We start from the raw sequence: 20,588 nt of genomic DNA, 5'->3' as shown, positions 1-20,588 counted from the left end.
ACAACCGGTACCAGCCATTGCAAAAACATGCCAAAATGTAAAGACCATCGAGGCTAGGAAGAAACTACATCAACTAACGAGCAAAATAACCAGTTGATATTATAATGGCAGGATCAAGTTCACACATAACAATATTAACCTTAAATGTAAATGGACTAAATGCTCCAATTAAAAGACACAGACTGGCAAACTGGATAAAGAGTCAAGACCCATCAGTCTGCTGTATTCAGGAGACCCATCTCACATGCAGAGACATACATAGGCTCAAAATAAAGGGATGGAGGAAGATTTACCAAGCAAATGGAGAACAAAAAAAAGCAGGGGTTGCAATCCTAGTCTCTGATAAAACAGACTTTAAACCATCAAAGATCAAAAGAGACAAAGAAGGCCATTACATAATGGTAAAGGGATCAATTCAACAGGAAGAGCTAACTCTCCTAAATATATATGCACCCAATACAGGAGCACCCAGATTCATAAAGCAAGTCCTTAGAGACCTACAAAGAGACTTAGACTCCCATACAATAATAATGGGAGACTTCAACACTCCACTGTCAACATTAGACAGATCAACGAGACAGAAAGTTAACAAGGATATCCAGGAATTGAACTCATCTCTGCACCAAGCAGACCTAATAGACATCTATAGAACTCTCCACCCCAAATCAACAGAATATACATTCTTCTCAGCACCACATCACACTTATTCCAAAATTGACCACATAATTGGAAGTAAAGCACTCCTCAGCAAATGTAAAAGAACAGAAATTATAACAAACTGTCTCTCAGACCACAGTGCAATCAAACTAGAACTCAGGACTAAGAAACTCGATCAAAACCGCTCAACTACATGGAAACTGAACAACCTGCTCCTGAATGACTACTGGGTACATAACGAAATGAAAGCAGAAATAAAGATGTTCTTTGAAACCAATGAGAACAAAGATACAACATACCAGAATCTCTGGGACACATTTAAAGCAGTGTGTAGAGGGAAATTTATAGCACTAAATGCCACAAGAGAAAGCAGGAAAGATCTAAAATTGACACTCTAACATCACAATTAAAAGAACTAGAGAGGCAAGAGCAAACACATTCAAAAGCTAGCAGAAGGCAAGAAATAACTAAGATCAGAGCAGAACTGAAGGAGATAGAGACACAAAAAACCCTCCAAAAAATCAATGAATCCAGGAGTTGGTTTTTTGAAAAGATCAACAAAATTGACAGACCGCTAGCAAGACTAATAAAGAAGAAAAGACAGAGGAATCAAATAGATGCAATAAAAAATGATAAAGGAGATATCACCACCGACCCCACAGAAATACAAACTACCATCAGAGAATACTATAAACACCTCTACGCAAATCAACTAGAAAATCTAGAAGAAATGGATAATTTCCTGGACACTTACACTCTCCCAAGACTAAACCAGGAAGAAGTTGAATCCCTGAATAGACCAATAGCAGGCTCTGAAATTGAGGCAATAATTAATAGCCTACCAACCAAAAAAGTCCAGGATCAGATGGATTCACAGCTGAATTCCACCAGAGGTACAAGGAGGAGCTGGTACCATTCCTTCTGAAACTATTCCAATCAATAGAAAAAGAGGGAATCCTCCCTAACTCTTTTTACAAGGCCAACATCATCCTGATACCAAAGCCCGGCAGAGACACAACAAAAAAAGAGAATTTTAGACCAATATCCCTGATGAACATCGATGCAAAAATCCTCAATAAAATACTGGCAAACCGGATTCAGCAGCACATCAAAAAGCTTATCCACCATGATCAAGTGGGCTTCATCCCTGGGATGCAAGGCTGGTTCAACATTCGCAAATCAATAAACGTAATCCAGCATATAAACAGAACCAAAGACAAGAACCACATGATTATCTCAATAGATGCAGAAAAGGCTTTTGACAAAATTCAACAGCCCTTCATGCTAAAAACGCTCAATAAATTCGGTATTGATGGAACGTACCTCCAAATAATAAGAGCTATTTATGACAAACCCACAGCTAATATCATAGTGAATGGGCAAAAACTGGAAAAATTCCCTTTGAAAACTGGCACAAGACAGGGATGCCCTCTCTCCCCACTCCTATTCAGCATAGTGTTGGAAGTTCTGGCTAGGGCATTCAGGCAAGAGAAAGAAATCAAGGGTATTCAGTTAGGAAAAGAAGAAGTCAAATTGTCCCTGTTTGCAGATGACATGATTGTATATTTAGAAAACCCCATTGTCTCAGCCCAAAATCTCCTTAAGCTGATAAGCAACTTCAGCAAAGTCTCAGGATACAAAATTAATGTGCAAAAATCACAAGCATTCTTATACACCAGTAACAGACAAGCAGAGAGCCAAATCAGGAATGAACTTCCATTCACATTGCTTCAAAGAGAATAAAATACCTAGGAATCCAGCTTACAAGGGATGTAAGGACCTCTTCAAGGAGAACTACAAACCATTGCTCAGTGAAATCAAAGAGGACACAAACAAATGGAAGAACATACCATGCTCATGGATAGGAAGAATCAATATCGTGAAAATGGCCATACTGCCCAAGGTTATTTATAGATTCAATGCCATCCCCATCAAGCTACCAATGACTTTCTTCACAGAATTGGAAAAAACTGCTTTAAAGTTCATATGGAACCTAAAAAGAGCCCGCATTGCCAAGACAATCCTAAGTCAAAAGGACAAAGCTGGAGGCGTCACGCTACCTGACTTCAAATTATACTACAAGGCTACAGTAACCAAAACAGCATGGTACTGGTACCAAAACAGAGCTATAGACCAATGGAACAGAACAGAGTCCTCAGAAATAATACCACACATCTACAGCCATCTGATCTTTGACAAACCTGAGAGAAACAAGAAATGGGGAAAGGATTCCCTATTTAATAAATGGTGCTGGGAAAATTGGCTAGCCATAAGTAGAAAGCTGAAACTGGATCCTTTCCTTACTCCTTATACGAAGATTAATTCAAGATGGATTAGAGACTTAAATGTTAGACCTAATACCATAAAAACCCTAGAAGAAAATCTAGGTAGTACCATTCAGGAAATAGGCATGGGCAAGGACTTCATGTCTAAAACACCAAAAGCAACGGCAGCAAAAGCCAAAATTGACAAATGGGATCTCATTAAACTAAAGAGCTTTTGCACAGCAAAAGAAACTGCCATCAGAGTGAACAGGCAACCTACAGAATGGGAGAAAATTTTTGCAATCTACTCATCTGACAAAGGGCTAATATCCAGAATCTACAAAGAACTCAAACAAATATACAAGAAAAAAACAAACAACCCCATCAAAAAGTGGGCAAAGGATATGAACAGACATTTCTCAAAAGAAGACATTCATACAGCCAACAGACACATGAAAAAATGCTCATCATCCCTCGCCATCAGAGAAATGCAAATCAAAACCACAATGAGATACCATCTCACACCAGTTAGAACAGCAATCATTAAAAAGTCAGGAAACAACAGGTGTTGGAGAGGATGTGGAGAAATAGGAACACTTTTACACTGTTGGTGGGATTGTAAACTAGTTCAACCATTATGGAAAACAGTATGACAATTCCTCAAGGATCTAGAACTAGATGTACCATATGACCCAGCCATCCCACTACTGGATATATACCCAAAGGATTATAATCATGCTGCTATAAAGACACATGCACACGTATGTTTATTGTGGCACTATTCACAATAGCAAAGACTTGGAATCAACCCAAATGTCCATCTGTGACAGACTGGATTAAGAAAATGTGGCACATATACACCGTGGAATACTATGCAGCCATAAAAAAGGATGAGTTTGCGTCCTTTGTAGGACATGGATGCAGCTGGAAACCATCATTCTTAGCAAACTGTCACAAGAACAGAAAACCAACACCGCATGTTCTCACTCATAGGTGGGAACTGAACAATGAGATCACTTGGACTCGGGAAGGGGAACATCACACACTGGGGCCTATCATGGGGAGGGAGGCGGGGGGAGGGATTGCATTGGGAGTTATACATGATATAAATAATGAATTGATGGGTGCTGGCGAGTTGATGGGTGCAGCACACCAACATGGCACAAGTATACATATGTAACAAACCTGCACGTTATGCACATGTACCCTAGAACTTAAAGTATAATAAAAAAATAAAATTAAATTAAAAAAATAAATAAAAACACGGCAGAAGGACTAACAAGTTTTAAACTACTTTTGATGGCTTATATTAAGAATCCTTGTCAGAATAAAGGGAAGTCAAATTCTGATTGAAAAAAAAAAATTCTGGGGGCTTACATTTTGCCAGATACCTCCCTTTACAGGTGGGAATATTTTCATATTTTTTGAAAATAATTTTGCTGTAGATGTAGTAACTACCAATTCTTTTGTTCCAACATTAAAAACTGATGAGCTTATTTTTGTGACTTAGGTGAGAAAAACCGGAAGCTTGAAGACCATGGTGAGACGTTTTTTATAAATTCTGGGGGCTTACATTTTACAAGATACCTAAGATACCTCCCTTTACTGGTGGGAATATTTTCATATTTACTGAAAATAATTTTGCTGTAGCTATAGTAACTGCTAATTCTTTTGTTCCATTGTTAAAACTGATAAGCTGCTTTTTGTAACTCAGGTGAGAAAAACCAGAAGCTTGAAGACCGTGGTAAGCCATTTATATAAATTCTGGGGGCTTACATTTTGTAATATATCTCCCTTTACATGTGGGAACAGGGAAGAATGTCATGGTAAGAAAAGTGGGAGGAAGGCAGAGCTCACCTTAGCTTACTGGTTTGGTATATTAGAGACCCTCCTGGATTTCAGGTAGAATTCTTTAGAAAAATGACATAGCAACTCTGTTTCTCCCATCTAACAATCTTTAGGTCATCCCACCAAATAGAGAAAGGTGTAACTAATTTTTCCCCACATTCTTGTGACCCCTAGGGTATTGGGCAGGGCATAACAAATAGTGTTGTTTTTTCTAAATTAAAATGACTATTCTTTGTATTTATTTCTATCTCCAGCAATCTGATTAATATATGCCATTAGCTATATCCATTTGATTATTTAGTACTTCCAAAGTATAACTCATCCTCAAGTATTTGTTTTTGTTTTATTTTTAATATTACTCAAATGGCCGGGCCGGGTGGCTCACGCCTGTAATCCCAGCACTTTGGGAGGCCAAAGCGGGTGGATCACGAGGTCAGGAGTTCAAGACCAGCCTGTGAAACCCAACCAACATAGTGAAACCCGGTCTCTACTAAACATACAAACATTAGCCGGGCATGGTGGCGCACGCCTGTAATCCCAGCTACTCAGGAGGCTGAGGCAGGAGAATCACTTGAACCTGGGAGGTGGAAGTTGCAGTGAGCCGAGATCACGCCACTGCATTCCAGCCTGGGTGACACGACGAGACTCTGTCTTGAAAAAAAAAAAATTACTCAGATGTCCTCACGGGTACTGGGACAGGAACAGTCTCATAAATTACTGGTGAGATTATAAATTGGAACTTTTTTGGAGAGCAATTTAGTAGTATGTATTACTCGTCTTAAAAATGTTTATACCTTTTGACTTAGTTATGACACTTTTGGATATTTATCTCAAGGAAATTAGAGATGAACACAAAGATTTGTGTACAAAAATGCTTATCACAGTGTTATGGTAGTGTCAAAAGACAAAAGTACAACAAATTTAAAGAGATCAATTGGCTTTATTTGAGATTCTAGAACTGGACAACACTTTATTCCATAGAATAAATGTTCCGTTGAGCTGAGCACAGAAGTTTGGCTTTAAAGACAAAGAAAAGCCAAAGAAAGTGGAAGCAAAGAACAGAGTATATTAGTTACTTTTAGACAGAACAGTAGAAAAATAACTGATTAGTTAACATCAGTTTATTTCAGGCTACCTTTTTTGTGTGTAAGGATTGAAGCAGCAGCAACTTCATTTATTAAGCTGATTGAAGATTTTAAACTGGCCTGTTTGGGAAATTCTGTTATTTTTTTTTTGAGGCGGAGTCTCGCTCTGTCGCCCGGGCTGGAGTGCAGTGGCTGGATCTCAGCTCACTGCAAACTCCGCCTCCCAGGTTTACGCCATTCTCCTGCCTCAGCCTCCCAAGTAGCTGGGACTACAGATGCCCGCCACCTCGCCCGGCTAGCTTTTTGTATTTTTTAGTAGAGACGGGGTTTCACCGTGTTAGCCAGGATGGTCTCGATCTCCTGACCTCGTGATTCGCCCGTCTCGGCCTCCCAAAGTGCTGGGATTACAGGCTTGAGCCACCGCACCCGGCCTCCTGATTTCTTAGAAGGTTAGACAACTTAGTTTAGGTGGTGTGGAACTTTAGCATGGGTGACTCCATGTCAATTTTTAGTCTGGTCTTTTAGGGCCTACTGCAGAAACTTAGTCTAAAGCAATGGTCTCCTATAATTTTTATTTGACAGTAGCAAAAATTTAGAAACAGCCTCAGTGTCCAACCGTTGGGTATGGTTAAATAAAATACTATCTATATTATGAAACACTAAACAACTTATAAATCATGTTTTTGAAACCATTTAAAGATAGAAGAAAGTATTCATAATACAATGGTAAATAATTGGATCTAAAACAGCATATACAGTATAATACCAACTTTTAAAAATGTATATGCATACATATGTATGCATAGCAAAATGATTGAAATACACCAAAAATGTTAAGAATGAGTAGAGTATTTCTGAGATCTGCAGTTTTAAGAGAACTTTAATTTTTAATAATTTTCTGTATTTTTCCAAATTATAACGTATTATATAATTAGGAAGCATATTTTATATATTACATATAATGACAATTTTGGGTCAAGGTCTTTGGGTTGAATTTTTAAAAAATGAACAAGAGATGCTTAACCTAGGAGAGATTCTGGGTCACTAGCCTTAGTTTTTATCATCAGTTAGGCTCCAGTGGGTTAAATATCTTCTTTTGGTTACCTTGTCCCCTGCCATTTCTCAAAACGTTCTGAGTTTTCTACTACAGAAGTCAAGTATAAGGTCAAATTAATTTTCAAGCTGACATAGTTCTTATTCTCATCCTTAGGAATAAAAAGTCAGGGGCTCACTGTTTCACCTGGTAAATAATCTATTTACTGAGACTAGCTACATGGTTAGGAGACAATAAGGATTCCTAGGATTAAGAACATTGTGAAAGGCCAGCACAGTGGCTCACACCTATAATCCCAGCTCTTTGGGAGGCGTAGGCAGGAGAATCATAGTGAGTTATGATCGTGTCATTGTACCCCACCACAGCCTGGGTGACACAGTGAGACCCTGTCTCTCAAAAAAGAAAAAAAATATTACTGAGCCTGGAGAGTTTGAGGAATGAGTTAGACTAGAAGAAAGGGACTTCATGTATTGAGTTCCTTTTTTTGCTCCATGCAGTGTACCAAGCACTTTTATGTGGTCTTTCCTTTAATCCTCACTAACTACAGATGTAAGAAGTGAATATTTCTCTTGCAAAATGAGAAACTGAAGTTAGGAGGTATTAAATAGTCTGCCCAAAGTCACGGAGCTAATAACTATAATTACAATAGAGCTAAACCAAGCAGAAATGTAAAACCAGTACTGTTTCATCCAAAAACTGGTGTAGTAGGACTGCCTTCTGAAGATAAAGTTGGAGAGACAGGGGTTAGATTGTGGAAGTTCTTAAAGTCCAGGCTAAGGAGTTTGGACTCTGTCACATGGAGAATGAAGAGCCACTGAAAGGTGTTGGTGTTTTTGTTGTCGCTGTTTCTTTTTTCTTTCTCTCTGCCTTTTTTTTTTTTTTTTGAGTTGGAAATGGAGGAAGCATAGACAAAAGAGAGTATTAACAATATAAGATAACTGTTTAATACAAACCAATATTCATTTCTGCCTTTAGGTGTGAAAATCCTTGAACCCACCAAAATACCAGGTAAGACAGCTTTCTATTTATTCCCTGAGCCCAAGAATGAGGTGAGCAGGATTCCCCATGCATTTAAGAGAATACTGTCATGAGACTATTATTCATGAATATTTCCCTTATAGCTGCCTGCCAGTCATCTACAAATTTTTAGCTGGGGAAGCGTAGAAAAAGTCCCTTTCCCCCTGTGCATTCATGTGCTCCTGGAACATTGTCTCTGGGTCAGGAAAGTTAGTTCTGCTCTGGATATGGCTGAGGGAAAGGCTCCTGGGATCTGGATGCATCAATCCAGCACCTTCCAGGTTCTACAGCTAAAATTATTCAATAGAAACCTAACTTTATGCACAAGTTGACTGTTAGTCTTGGCTAACATCTCGTTGCCTGTATCTCCAGGTAACAAAACACGGTATTCTCCTGGCATACACGTGCTCAGTGAAGTGCTATGGCAGAAGACTCTTCTAATCTTGGTGTGGATTTGTATAATGAGGGTTTATGTAGGCAGAACTTTTAAATAAAAAGCCAGAAACTATAGTGCATTGGGGCCTTGGGTGCTTGCATCTCTTAAGCTCAGCAGACAAGAGTTTGAAAATTATACTCAGTGGAACAAACTGTAAGTCATTGAAAACTTCCTTCTCATTTAGGAATGAAAATTCCAGAACCTTTTCCACTACCTGGTAAGCAACTGATAGACACGTCAGAGGGGAAGATGCCAGTTTGGGGAGTATAGTCACCATTAGACATGCACGGGACTGTCTATGCCTCATAATTATCATCTATCAAATGTAGCCATCAGTAGTCACATGTACATGACAGGAATATTTGCAAGGACTATAAAACCATAGAATCTCAGGGTGCAAGCCACTGTCCAGTTCTTAAAACCTTTTCTCCTGAGTTCATGCAGTACTTTGAAAATATTTTTTGCAGGTTTTGTTATTATGGAAATGATGATCTGTTAAAGAAGTTAGATGTTTGGCATCTTAAAAACTATATCCAGCCACACAGTGCTGAACTTCACGTAACACTGCTGTCAATGGAAGCTGCATGCTGTATACAGAAACAGCGTTTTCTATTAGTTAAATAAAGGTTCAGAGAACATAGGCTCAGAGAAAAGGGTCCAGGACCTCTTTTATATTGACCCCAGTTTGTACTGTCGGATTTATTTGGCCACAACTTTGAAGTGAACCTCTAGTGACACTGATGACACACCTTGTGCATCTACATCTCTTCAGCTCACTGGTCGTGGGTTTGCACAGTGCCATCACAGGGGTCTTGCTCATCAAACTGTGCTTATCTGAAAGCAGCCAGTGAGCATGGCGGGAGATGAACGTGAGCTGTGTAGACAGACAGACCTGGCTTCAGGAAGTCTCTGCCTCTTTCCTCTCAGTAACTTTATATAAGTTACTTCACTTTTCTATGCCTCTGCTTTCACATCTGTAAAATGAGGAAAGCTTCTGTCTTGCAGGACTGATTAAAGACCTAATGAGATAAAGTACCCAGCAAAATGAATGGTAGTAGCATAGTAGTAAATAGTAGCTGCCTTTGTTATTATCTGAAAACCTCTTTCTTGTTTAGGAATAAAAATGATACAACTGAATGAAAAACCTGGTAATACGTTCTTTACTGGGGGTGGAGGCACCATGGATTCTAAGTCCTTTACCATAATCATTCAGTTAGTTCAGTCTTACAGGGTCTGGGGAGGACATCTGGGCTGTACACTTGCCAGTACCCCAGTCTGCAAGCCAGACAACGAAAACGTTGAGAACTTTCAGTGTGAGCAGCAGGCTGCTATTATGGTTCTCTGGGCCAAACATCAAAAAAGGCACTTGATCTTAAACTGGAACAGTTGGCTTCCAGCTGGGCCTGTCTATTCCAGAATGAGGCAGGCTTCCCAGGGTGAGGGAATCTGTAGACATAGAAATAGTATCATCCAAGAACTGTGAATGAGGACTGTGCAGCGTGCCAATACTGGGACCAGCCATTCTGTGCTCCTCACCGCACTCTGTATCGTCCAATAGGCCACTAGGTTTTGCTGGGACTACAGTGTATTGTGCCCTCTCCTGGAAAGCTGTGTGTAGCTTTTAAAAAGGTGATGTGAAAACAGTACACAGGAGCTCATTTAATCCAATGAGATGAATGTTATTGACACTTCAGAGATGAGAACATGGAACATAAGATGATTAAGGAATTTATAATAAGCTAGAAAGAGACACCCAGGACTCAAACTTTTCAAGCTTTGTTCACTTTGTGCTACACTTGCCTTCCAAACAGATTTAGTTATCCACCTCTATCCTGGGCACCTGCAATTGCTATTTGGCTTCAAAGCTGTTAAAATATGGTAATATCATAATATTTCAATGCTAGGCACACACTTGGTAGTACAGATGGTCTCCAAGTTACAATGGTTCTGTAAGAATTAAAGAGGAAAGAAACACGGAAAGGTGGCTTGCCAGTTAGGACAGATCTATTTTAGAGAAAACCTGAGAGGCGCCTTCTGGCCGAGTGAGGTTAGAGGCCCACTTTTTTTTTTTACAGACTAAGAGTTTTTAAGGATTCAGGGTGGGAGAGTTTTATCAGAGGCTTGGACTGCTTCTGTGTCTCTTTGTTGTGCTTATCTGGGAGGGAGAGTTGTGTGTGTCTGTTCCCATACATCATTCTGCAGCTGCAGGCATATTCCCCAAGTCTGCTTTTAGCTTCCCTAACTTAGTGCACCTGAAGGGAAAGGAATGTGCTTATTAAGGCCCACCGTTTTACTGGGGCCCATTGTTTGAGGGTGAAGTTTGGGAGTTACCCAAGAGACTTTCCCCCCACCTCCCTTTGTGCCCCAGCTGTTTTATCTGTGTTTTACTGTTTGCTCCTTCTGTCTGCTTGTAGTTAGAAGAGGTGATTTCCTTGAAATGCATGAGGCTAGAAAGGAAGCTGGAATTTAAAGTGGCAGCGTTTGTCCCAGATGACGGTGCTCCTGCTCTATCAGGTTCAACTTAGGATTTTTTGACTTTGCAATGGTCTGAAAGCCATACATATTCAGTAAAAACCATACTTCAAGTACCCATACCATTCTCTTTTTCACTTTCTGTATAATATTCGATAGATTACATGAGACATTCTATATTTTATTATAAAATAAGTTTATGTTAGCTGATTTTGCCCAACTGCAGGCTCATGTAACTGTTCTGAGCACGTTTAAGGTAGGCTGGGTTAAGCCATGATGTTCTGTAGGTTGGGTGAGTTAAATGCATTTTTGACTTTTGGTATTTTCAACTTACATTGGATTTATTGAGACACAACCCCACCATAAGTCGAGAAAAATCCGTATAGCATAGTAATTCAGAGCAAATTTGAAATTTGATATTTCTAGCACCAATTACCTCCGTGATTTTATGCATGGCATTCCTCAAAACATTGCATGAATGTTTTAAGGAATATCTGTGAAATATGGATAATTATACCTGGCTAATAAGACTAAGAAGTCAAGATGACAGTGTACATAAAGCATTTGCACAATGCATGGCACACAGTAAACACTCAATGAATACTAGGTATTAATGTACTTGGGAATCTAAGTTCAATATGTAGAAAATACTTTTTTGTAAACAAAATTTTAACTTTTATTTTAATGTAAACACATATTGATGGTAAAAAAAAAATTCAAAGAGCACAGATGAGAACAAATTAAACCCTTCCCCTAACCCCACACATACCCGTAAACCTATTACCCTGCCCCTCAGACCCACTCCCAGAGATAACCGAGTTTGCTTAATTTTTAATCAGATCTTTCTTTTCTGGATAAACAGATGTACAATATAACTAACTCAAAATCTCTTTATATTTTAGAAGATAAAAGTCAAGGAAATATCAACAATCCTAGTAAGAAATATATCATTTCCTCAGTTGATAAATGCCTGCTTCTGTAATATAGAAAAAGTGAGAAATTTATTTTTCCTCAATAAAGGGAACAACGTTGCAAGGGTCTCAGGCATCTTAACAACAGAGTAGAATGTCACATCCAAAAGCTTGTGTGTGCATGTGTGTGTTGGGGACAGTACAGCTTTGTTTCTTCAATAATCACTTTCCATTGTACCTAGAGTCTCTACTCTTTAGAACAGTGGTTCTCACCAGTCTGGAGACTGGGAGCAAAATATAAAATAAAAAAGAAAATATATATTAAAAAAGAAAGAACAGTGGTTCTCAACCCAATTCTCCCTTTTTATAACAAGTATTTTATAAAGTCCTTATATTATCCTGAAAGATCCATAGATAAGATGCACTTGTACCCATAAAAATCAACAACATGTCTAAAGTAGACAGATGTTTACATTTATTTATGCAAATAAATTTGGGAGTGGAAGCTGTTCTATACAGAAAGCATAAGAAAATGAAGAAATACAGTAGATACTAAATAAAAACTGATGTTTAATGTTTATCAAAACTATTAAAAATATTTATACATAAAACTGCTTTAGGTTCTGAGTTTATTTTAAATAGGTTTTAACTTACATGTATGTCTAGCAGTACATTTGAAAGTAGTGCAGGAAATTGGTCAAATTTCATGGTCCAGGAATAGAGCACTGCAGGATATCTAGCCCTCTACCTCCACTCCACTGTTAGCAGTGATTAAAAAAAAAAAAAATACTCTTGACAATTGTCCAAACTGCCTCTTGGGGCAGTGCTGCCCCCCTGAGAACCACTGGTCTGTGGTAACATACAGTCATGCATTGCTTAACGATGGGGATATGTTCTGATTAATGTGTTAAGTGATTTCATCGTTGTGCAAACATCCTAGTGTGTACTTACCCAACCCTAGATGGTAGAACCTGCTACACATGTAGGCTACATGGTATAGCCTACTGCTCCTAGGCTATAAACCTTTACAGCATGTTACTGTACTGAGTACTGTAGGCAGCGGTAACACAATGGTAAGTATCTGTGTATCTAAACATAGAAAAGTTATGGTAAAAATATAAAAGATAAAAAATGGTAGGCCGGGCGCGGTGGCTCAAGCCTGTAATCCCAGCACTTTGGGAGGCCGAGACGGGCGGATCACGAGGTCAGGAGATCGAGACCATCCTGGCTAACACTGTGAAACCCCGTCTCTACTAAAAATAAAATACAAAAAACTAGCCGGGCGAGGTGTCGGCGCCTGTAGTCCCAGCTACTCGGGAGGCTGAGGCAGGAGAATGGCGGGAACCCGGGAGGCGGAGCTTGCAGTGAGCTGAGATCCGGCCACTGCACTCCAGTCCGGGTGACAGAGCGAGACTCCGTCTCAAAAAAAAAAAAAAAAAATGGTACAGGTAGTATAGGGCACTTAACATGAATGGAGCTTGCAGGCCGAGAAGTTGCTCTGGGTGGTAAGTGTTGAGCGAATGTGAAGGCCTGGGACACTACTGTACACTCCTGTAGACTTTATACATACTGTACAGAGGCTACACTAAATTCACAACAAATTTTCCTTCAGTAAATTAACCATAGCTTAATGTAACTGTTTTACTTTATAAACTTAATTTTAACCTCGACTCTTTCGTGATAACACTTAGCTTAAAACACACATTGTACAGTAGTACAAAAATATTTTTTCTTTATATCCTATTCTATAAAGCTTTTTTTATCACCTTTCTTTTTTTAACTTTTTAAACTTTTGTTAACAACTAAGACACAAACATTTACATTAGCCCAGGCCTATACAGGGTCAGGATCATCAATATCACTGTCTTGCACCTCCACATCTTGTTCCACTGGAAGGTCTTCAGGGGCAGTAACATGCATGGAACTGTCATCTCCTATGATAGTGCCTTCTGGGGTATCTCCTGAAGGACCTGCCTCAGGCTGTTTTATAGTTAACGTTTTTTAATAAGTAGAAGGAGTACAGTCTAAAATAATGATTAAAAGTATAGTAACTACATAAAACAGTAACATAGTTGTTTATTATCAAATGTTATGTATTGTACATAATTGTATGTGCTATACAGTTATACAACTGGCCGTGCAGGTTTATTTACACCAGCATCACCCCAAACACATATGTTACGAGGGCTACGATGTTGCTAGGCAGTAGGAAATTTTTAGCTCTATTATAATCTTATGGGATCTCTGTCATACATGTGGTCTGTCATTGACAGAAACATTGTTATGTATTGCATGACTGTACTAATGCATGTGTGCATCTGCCTATCCATTTCTCCATGTGTATACATCTAACTGCATGTTTATAACTATGGCAAGTACATTGATAATATGAAGGCTTTTACAAATCTTACTGGCTATTTTTCTTGGTTTTATTTATTTATCTGAGTGGTGATCCCATTTGGATACTTCCAGTCAATGCTTCCCTGTAGTTTAAACAAAAACAGTTTAGGGCAGCATGAAACAGTTTATCCCATGGATGGACACCACTGCTCCTCTCCACTAGTTCAACTGAAACGGAAGGAGTTTCTCCAGTAGTGTATGTATGGAGGGAAAAACATTTTTTTAAATCATCTTGCAGAGATTAGTGTTTAAAAAACAATGCAGCTATAGTTAGCCCTCTGTATCCTCTGGGATTCAACCAACTGTGGATCGAAAATATTTGTGGGAAAAAAATAATACAAATTAAAAACCCATACAGTATAACAAATACTTGCATATCATTTACATTGTATTAGGTATTATAAGAAATCTAGAGATGGTATAAGGTATACAGGAGGATGTGTGTAGGTATATGTAAATACTGTGTATGCTATTTTATTTATTTATGCTATTTTATATAAGGGACCTGAGCATCTGTGGATTTTGATATCCTCAGGGGTTCTAGAACAAGTCCCCAAAGGATACTGAGGGATGACTGTATATCCAGTTGTATGTTGGTGGTTATCTTGTTTGAAATAGAAGAGACACATAAAAAATGGAAATAGAAAAATTGCTAAAAAAAAAACTAGAGAACTTGAACAACAGAAAATCATTATATTGGCTATATAGAAATGTAAAAGCATGTGAAATCCTAGATAAAACCTAGCATAGCAAACTTTGATGATATATAGTTGACCCTTGAACAACACAGGTTTGAACTGCATGGGTCCACTTATACATGGATTTTCAATAAATATATTGGAAATTTTTTTGGAGATTTGCATCAATTTGAAGAAACTTGCAGACAAACTGCATGGCCTAGAAATATATATGTCATGAATGCATAAAATATATGTAGATACTAGTCTTTTTATCATTTACTACCATAAAACATACACAAATCTATTGTAAAACGTTAGTATTTATCCAAATTTGTGCACACAGACCATAGGTGGCACCATTCAAAGTCAAAAGAAACGTAAATATAAAGATGTGGTATTAAAACTTAACTGCATAAAATTAACTATATTCATTTCATGGCCACCTCCTGTTGCTATTGCAGTGAGTTCAAGTGTTTCAAGTATCCTCTTAAAACACCATGTGTTGCTAAACATCTCCGAGGAGTTCATCTCCAGTAAATTGCACATCACAGTAAAAAGTGATCTCTCACAGTTCTTGTGTATTTTTTGTCATGTTTGGTACAATACTGAAAACCTTGAATAACACCATGGGACTCAAAGGAAGTGCCACTAGTGATGCCGTAAGTCTCACAAGCAGAGAGAAGTCATGACATTACAAGAAGAAGTTGAATTGCTTGATATGTAGATTCAGGTCAGCCACAGTTGCCAGCCATTTCAGACAGATAAGTCATAAACAGATGATGTAAACTTAGGGTATTAGTAAATACAGTACAGTACTGTAAATGTTTTCTCTTCCTTATGATTTTAATATTTTCTTTTCTCTATTTTATTGTAAAAATACAGCATATTTTATTTATTTATTTACTTATTTAGAGACAGAGTCTTACTCTGTCACCCAGGCTGGAGTGCAGTGGTGTGATCTCGGCTCACTGCAAGCTCTGCCTCCCGGGTTCACGCCATTCTCCTGCCTCAGCGTCCTGAGTAGCTGGGACTACAGGCGCCCACCACCTCGCCCGGCTAATTTTTTTGTGTATTTAGTACAGATGGGGTTTCACCGTGTTAGCCAGGATGGTCTCGATCTTCTGACCTCGTGATCCGCCCGCCTCGGCCTCCCAAAGTGCTGGGATTACAGGCGCGAGCCACCGCGTCTGGCCAAAATACAGTATAATACATATACAAAATATGTGCTAAACAACTATTTTTATCTTTTTAAAAATAGAGATGGGCTCTCGCTATGTTGCCCAGGCTCAAACTCCTGGTCCCAAGCAATCCTCCTGCTTTGGCCTAAAATGCTGGGATTACAGGTGTTAGCCACCATGCCCCAACCAGAATACAGTATATAATACATATAAAATATGTTAATCAACTATTTCTATTACCAGTAAGGCTTCCAGTCAATGGTAGGCTATTAGTAGTTAAGTTTTTGGGAATCAGGTTACATGTAGGTTTTCATTGTGTGGAGGTTGGCACCCCAACACCCATATATGGAAATACAGCCTGAAATCTGTAGTGAATTACACTTATTTGAAAATTGCTTTTGGCTGGAAGTATTTCAGGTAAGTTTCTAATTGAACTTTAGTGTCACTGTTTACATACTGAGGTTATATTGTATAGGTGGGTGATACTTGATGTAAAAAATGATGTGTCAGTGACTGTGTATTCTCGTTAACAGCTCCAGGTCCAGTTCCTGTTCCAGGTCCCAAAAGCCATCCTTCTGCATCCTTGGGCAAAATGCTGCTTCCACAGTTTGGGATGGTCATTTTAATCAGTGTTTCTGCTATAAATCTCTTTGTTGCTCTGTAGTTTCCTGCATTGTTTATCTTTCTTGTTCTTAACTTGAAATAACTATAGGGATCCCACAGGAGATCAGAAGGAATGATGTATTTTTCACTTGTTGGCCAAAGTCACTGATAAAATGAGAATTGTATATTTGTTATTCATTTTGCAAATTCAGAAAGCTGGTCCAGATATATGTCACAGAACTTTTCACTTCTATACTAATTGAAAAAAATCCCGAAAACTGTATACTTCCGATTGAATTCAATAAAAGATTTTTAGATATTTCAGAATTGCCAGTATGCTCAATACTGTTAGTGTTTAACATGAATTTAATATCTGTATTACAACTTTAAGGGTAGTCTACTCATCTCTCGTAGTCTGTTTGGGTTGTGTAACAGACCACTGTAGACTAGGTAACTTATAAGCAACAGATATTTATTTCTCACAGTTCTGGAGGTTGAGAAGTCCAAGATTAAGATGCCAGCAGACTTCGTTCCTGGTGAGGGCCCTCTTCCTTGTCCCTTCCTCACCATCTCACATGGCAGAAGGGACAAGAGAGAGAAAGCACTAATTCCATTCATGAAAGCCCCACCTTCATCATGACCTCCCAAAATCACCATATTGTTAGGATTTCAACATGAATTTTTTGAGGACACAAACTACTTAGTCTGTAACATTTGCTTCGATAACTGAGTCTAGTTATCTAACCAGCTATATGATCAAGGACCACAGGCCTGCCTTCTATACATAGTCACCAGTGGGACAGGAACCTAACAGGATGACTGGGACTGTCTTTAAAAGGCTGACCTTAGGCCCTGTCTGGTATATTTATCTGGTTGAACTAGCAACCAGCAATATTAGAACATGAAAAATCAAAGTCTAGAGAAGCGAGCATGGTATGCATGATGAGTGATCCATCCGCTAGATTATATAGCTCAGTGAGTAACAATTCTCATCAATTAGACCAACAACTCTTCCTACGATAAGGGGGTGTACAGAGGGACAGAAACTCCTATACTTGGCTACATGGGTAAGAATGATGAACATGCAGATCTTCTGGGCCATGGAGAAAATGTGGAAAAGGAGAGAAATTCCTGTCCCAACACCGTTGGTATTGCAGTATAATGGATAGGAAAGAATGATGAGAGGGTAGTAGTGTAACAAATTTACATGCCATAAACTTGGCAAAAGTAGCTGCATACTTCTGGCAGTCAATTTGGAAAGAAACAATCAGTTTTAAAGTTCCTAGTCTTGGCCAGGCATGGAGGTTCAGGCCTGTAATCCTAGCACTCTGGCAGGCCAAGGCAGGAGGATTGCTGGAGTCTAGGAGTTCAAGACCAGCCTGGGCAACATAGCAAGACCCCATCTCTACACAAAATAAAAAATATTAGCCTGTTGTGGTGGTGCATGCCTGTAGTCCCAGTTACTCGAGTCTGAGGTGGGAGAACTGCTTAAGCCCAGGAGGTCAAGGCTGCAGTGAGTCGTGATTATGCCACTGTACCCCAGCCTGAGTGACAGAGAGACTTGTCAAAAACAAACAAAAAAAAACCCCACAAAATATCCTAGTCTACACAACTGTAACCTATACAACTGAGCATAAATCTCTTCAGTGGGTTCTCAGAGGATGGACTCCAGATATACAGTGCATCACACTGTTCACCATCCCCATAGTAAATACAATAGCAAGATTCATGGGGCTGTTTCTTGTTAACACCTGTCAATATAAACCAAAGCATCACAGACAAGTGCAAAGTTAAAGCATCTCAAGAGCGGCAAACATGATGCAGCCCAAATATATAGTGTGTAGTCAGAAATACTGTTTAAAATGACCCACTGGTTAAAGACCCACTATTTAACACTATTTAATCTGTTTAACTCAGATTTTCTAGTATTTCAAATACTAATGACGTATTAGGGAATTCTTAATACTAGATGATATCTGAAGTAAGTTTTATTTGCCATACCCTAATCAAATTGTGCTGATTATATCAGCACTGACAAAAATCCCTAGGAGGGAAAAATCAGACTTAAGACCTAAAATTCCTGAATTGTGATTATGAATTTAGTACCTATGTGGACAAAAAATGGTCATTCCTCAAAAGCCAAATAAAGCACCAGACAAAATTATATAAAATTACAAATTAAGAATTTATTTATAAGTTTTCATCTTTTTAGAAATAAAAAGGCTTAAAAAACAAAATGGTTGCAAAAATGGTTAATTTTGTTATATCCTAATTGCTTAGTTGTGCTCTGTAAATTCCAAATAAGTAAAATAATATAAAAATACATTTTCAAATCTTTATAGAACAAAAAGAAAACATTAAATGCTTTTGGATTTTCTTTACTCCTCCCACAGATGAGTTCACAAATATAAAAACTGGTGTACATTTATACTCTGAAGTACAAATCTCCAACAGCCAAGTAATTATAGTTTCTTCTGTTATGTGCAAAGATTATTTCATACTTACTTGGTATGGAAAGCAGAGTACAGGCTCAGTGGACAATAATCATTAAACAGATTATGTTTAAGAAAATGCTGTTGTAAAAATGTACAATAGTACATATAATTTTGGTAATTATGCACTTCTCCTTTTAAAGTAAATACAGCTTTTCGAGGTTTTCTTTGAAGAGCTGTGAGGTGACTGTATTTCAGATCTGATGAACAGTAATTTGTCAGTAAACTTCTCAAAAAACCAAGCCCAGAGAGAATTGTTTTCTTTTTCCCTCCACGTGGTCGGTTTCATTCTTAAGGAAGGGCTGATGCAGTAAGAAGATGAACTTCACAAACCTTTACACAAGTTTGTGAACTGTCAACTAAAGACACCACCTCTGATGTGGATGGTTTCATTCAATCCATGTTCGACCAGCTTTATATCTTCTAGATCATCTTTAATGATGCTAATCAAATGGCTAAGGCCTTCCTGTTGTTGTTTCAAATGCTAGAACAATTAAGAAACAACATATTAATGTATTAATTTATTAAAACTGCAAGCTAGTCACAGGAAAAAGGACTTCACTTTGACTGTTTTACTAACAACACAGTACCTAGTAAGTGTTCTAAATATAGAGGGCATGCATATTTAAACATTTGTACTACATCTTTTGCTAACAGTGAAAGACAAACTCTAAAGAACAATAAAATCAAACAAATATAAAATGAACAGTATCTTCCAACAAAAATGTTTTTTAGATAGCTATTCCTTTTACCAACTTTTGATAAAGGCATAATAAAACAGAACTCAAAGGAGGTATTCAAACATAGATGACTAGCAAAATAACACTCTGAAAACTGAGAATATTCATGTTTTGAAGTACAGAGTATATAGTGATAATGGTGATGATGACTACAGATGCTAACATTTTTTAAAGACTCCTCCTTATGGGTTAAGGTGCTGTTTTAAAAGTAAGTACTGGTATTCACTCACTTAACTCATTTAAAATCCTTTTGAGCACCCTTTGGGGTACCATTATCATCTCCACAGTTAAAGAAACTACAGGTAAATAACCTACCCAAGGTCATAAAGTAGACGGTGAACCATGATTCAATCCCTGAACAATACACTGCTCATCATTTTAAAAAAGACAAGTGTTTAAATTATTCAGTTTTATTGCATATATCAACCTACAACTATTACAATATACTGGAATCTGTTAATTTATTGCAAATACTTAAAACAATGTAATATAATTGGTTGCGTAATGTCCAAGAATCTAGAAGCCAAACTAGTTTTTGGTTGCATAAAACCAGCCATATCCATTCTAAAGCATATAATAAAATTGGATTTGTTAATGACATTTATAACCTTAATCCAAAATCCTCAGGGCCATGCCAACAGTCATTAGCTACCTAGCCTGCTCCACAAAGTTCATCATCTTCATATATTTTCTTTAGACACAACTGTTCATTTTCATTAAACCAATCTGCATTTATACTAATGAAAATAAG

The 20,588-nt window shown here is 38.1% G+C and overlaps 2 protein-coding genes across 9 annotated transcripts in view; one reads left to right on the top strand and one right to left on the bottom strand.

Moving 5' to 3' along the window:
- Positions 1–16,938, top strand: part of ART3 (ADP-ribosyltransferase 3) — a 117,798-nt gene extending 100,860 nt beyond the window's left edge. For 4 of the 8 annotated variants that reach the window (XM_033214388.1, XM_033214389.1, XM_033214390.1 and 1 more), the window contains 6 exons: positions 4,432–4,461; positions 4,636–4,665; positions 7,884–7,916; positions 8,546–8,578; positions 11,736–11,768; positions 16,536–16,929. In XM_033214388.1, coding sequence (XP_033070279.1) covers positions 4,432–4,461; positions 4,636–4,665; positions 7,884–7,916; positions 8,546–8,578; positions 11,736–11,768; positions 16,536–16,666 — 290 coding nt within the window. In that variant the 3' untranslated portion in view covers positions 16,667–16,929. Of the gene's footprint in view, positions 1–4,431; positions 4,462–4,635; positions 4,666–7,883; positions 7,917–8,545; positions 8,579–8,828; positions 10,566–11,735; positions 11,769–16,535 lie in introns of those variants that run through there. The other 4 variants (XM_033214392.1, XM_033214395.1, XM_033214394.1 and 1 more) reach the window with 4 other exon arrangements.
- A 1,833-nt stretch (positions 16,939–18,771) lies between these two features.
- The window catches only part of NUP54 (nucleoporin 54), a 36,604-nt gene continuing 34,787 nt past the window's right edge, over positions 18,772–20,588 (bottom strand). The window contains exon 12 of the mRNA XM_033214385.1: positions 18,772–19,581. Within this exon, the coding sequence (XP_033070276.1) occupies positions 19,453–19,581 (129 nt within the window). The 3' untranslated portion in view covers positions 18,772–19,452. The remainder of the gene's footprint in view (positions 19,582–20,588) is intronic.

The sequence above is a fragment of the Trachypithecus francoisi genome, unplaced genomic scaffold (genome assembly GCF_009764315.1).
Source record: "Trachypithecus francoisi isolate TF-2019V2 unplaced genomic scaffold, Tfra_2.0 Lachesis_group1, whole genome shotgun sequence".
Taxonomy (NCBI): Eukaryota; Metazoa; Chordata; class Mammalia; order Primates; family Cercopithecidae; genus Trachypithecus; species Trachypithecus francoisi.
This window is presented reverse-complemented; position numbering and strand designations above follow the sequence as displayed.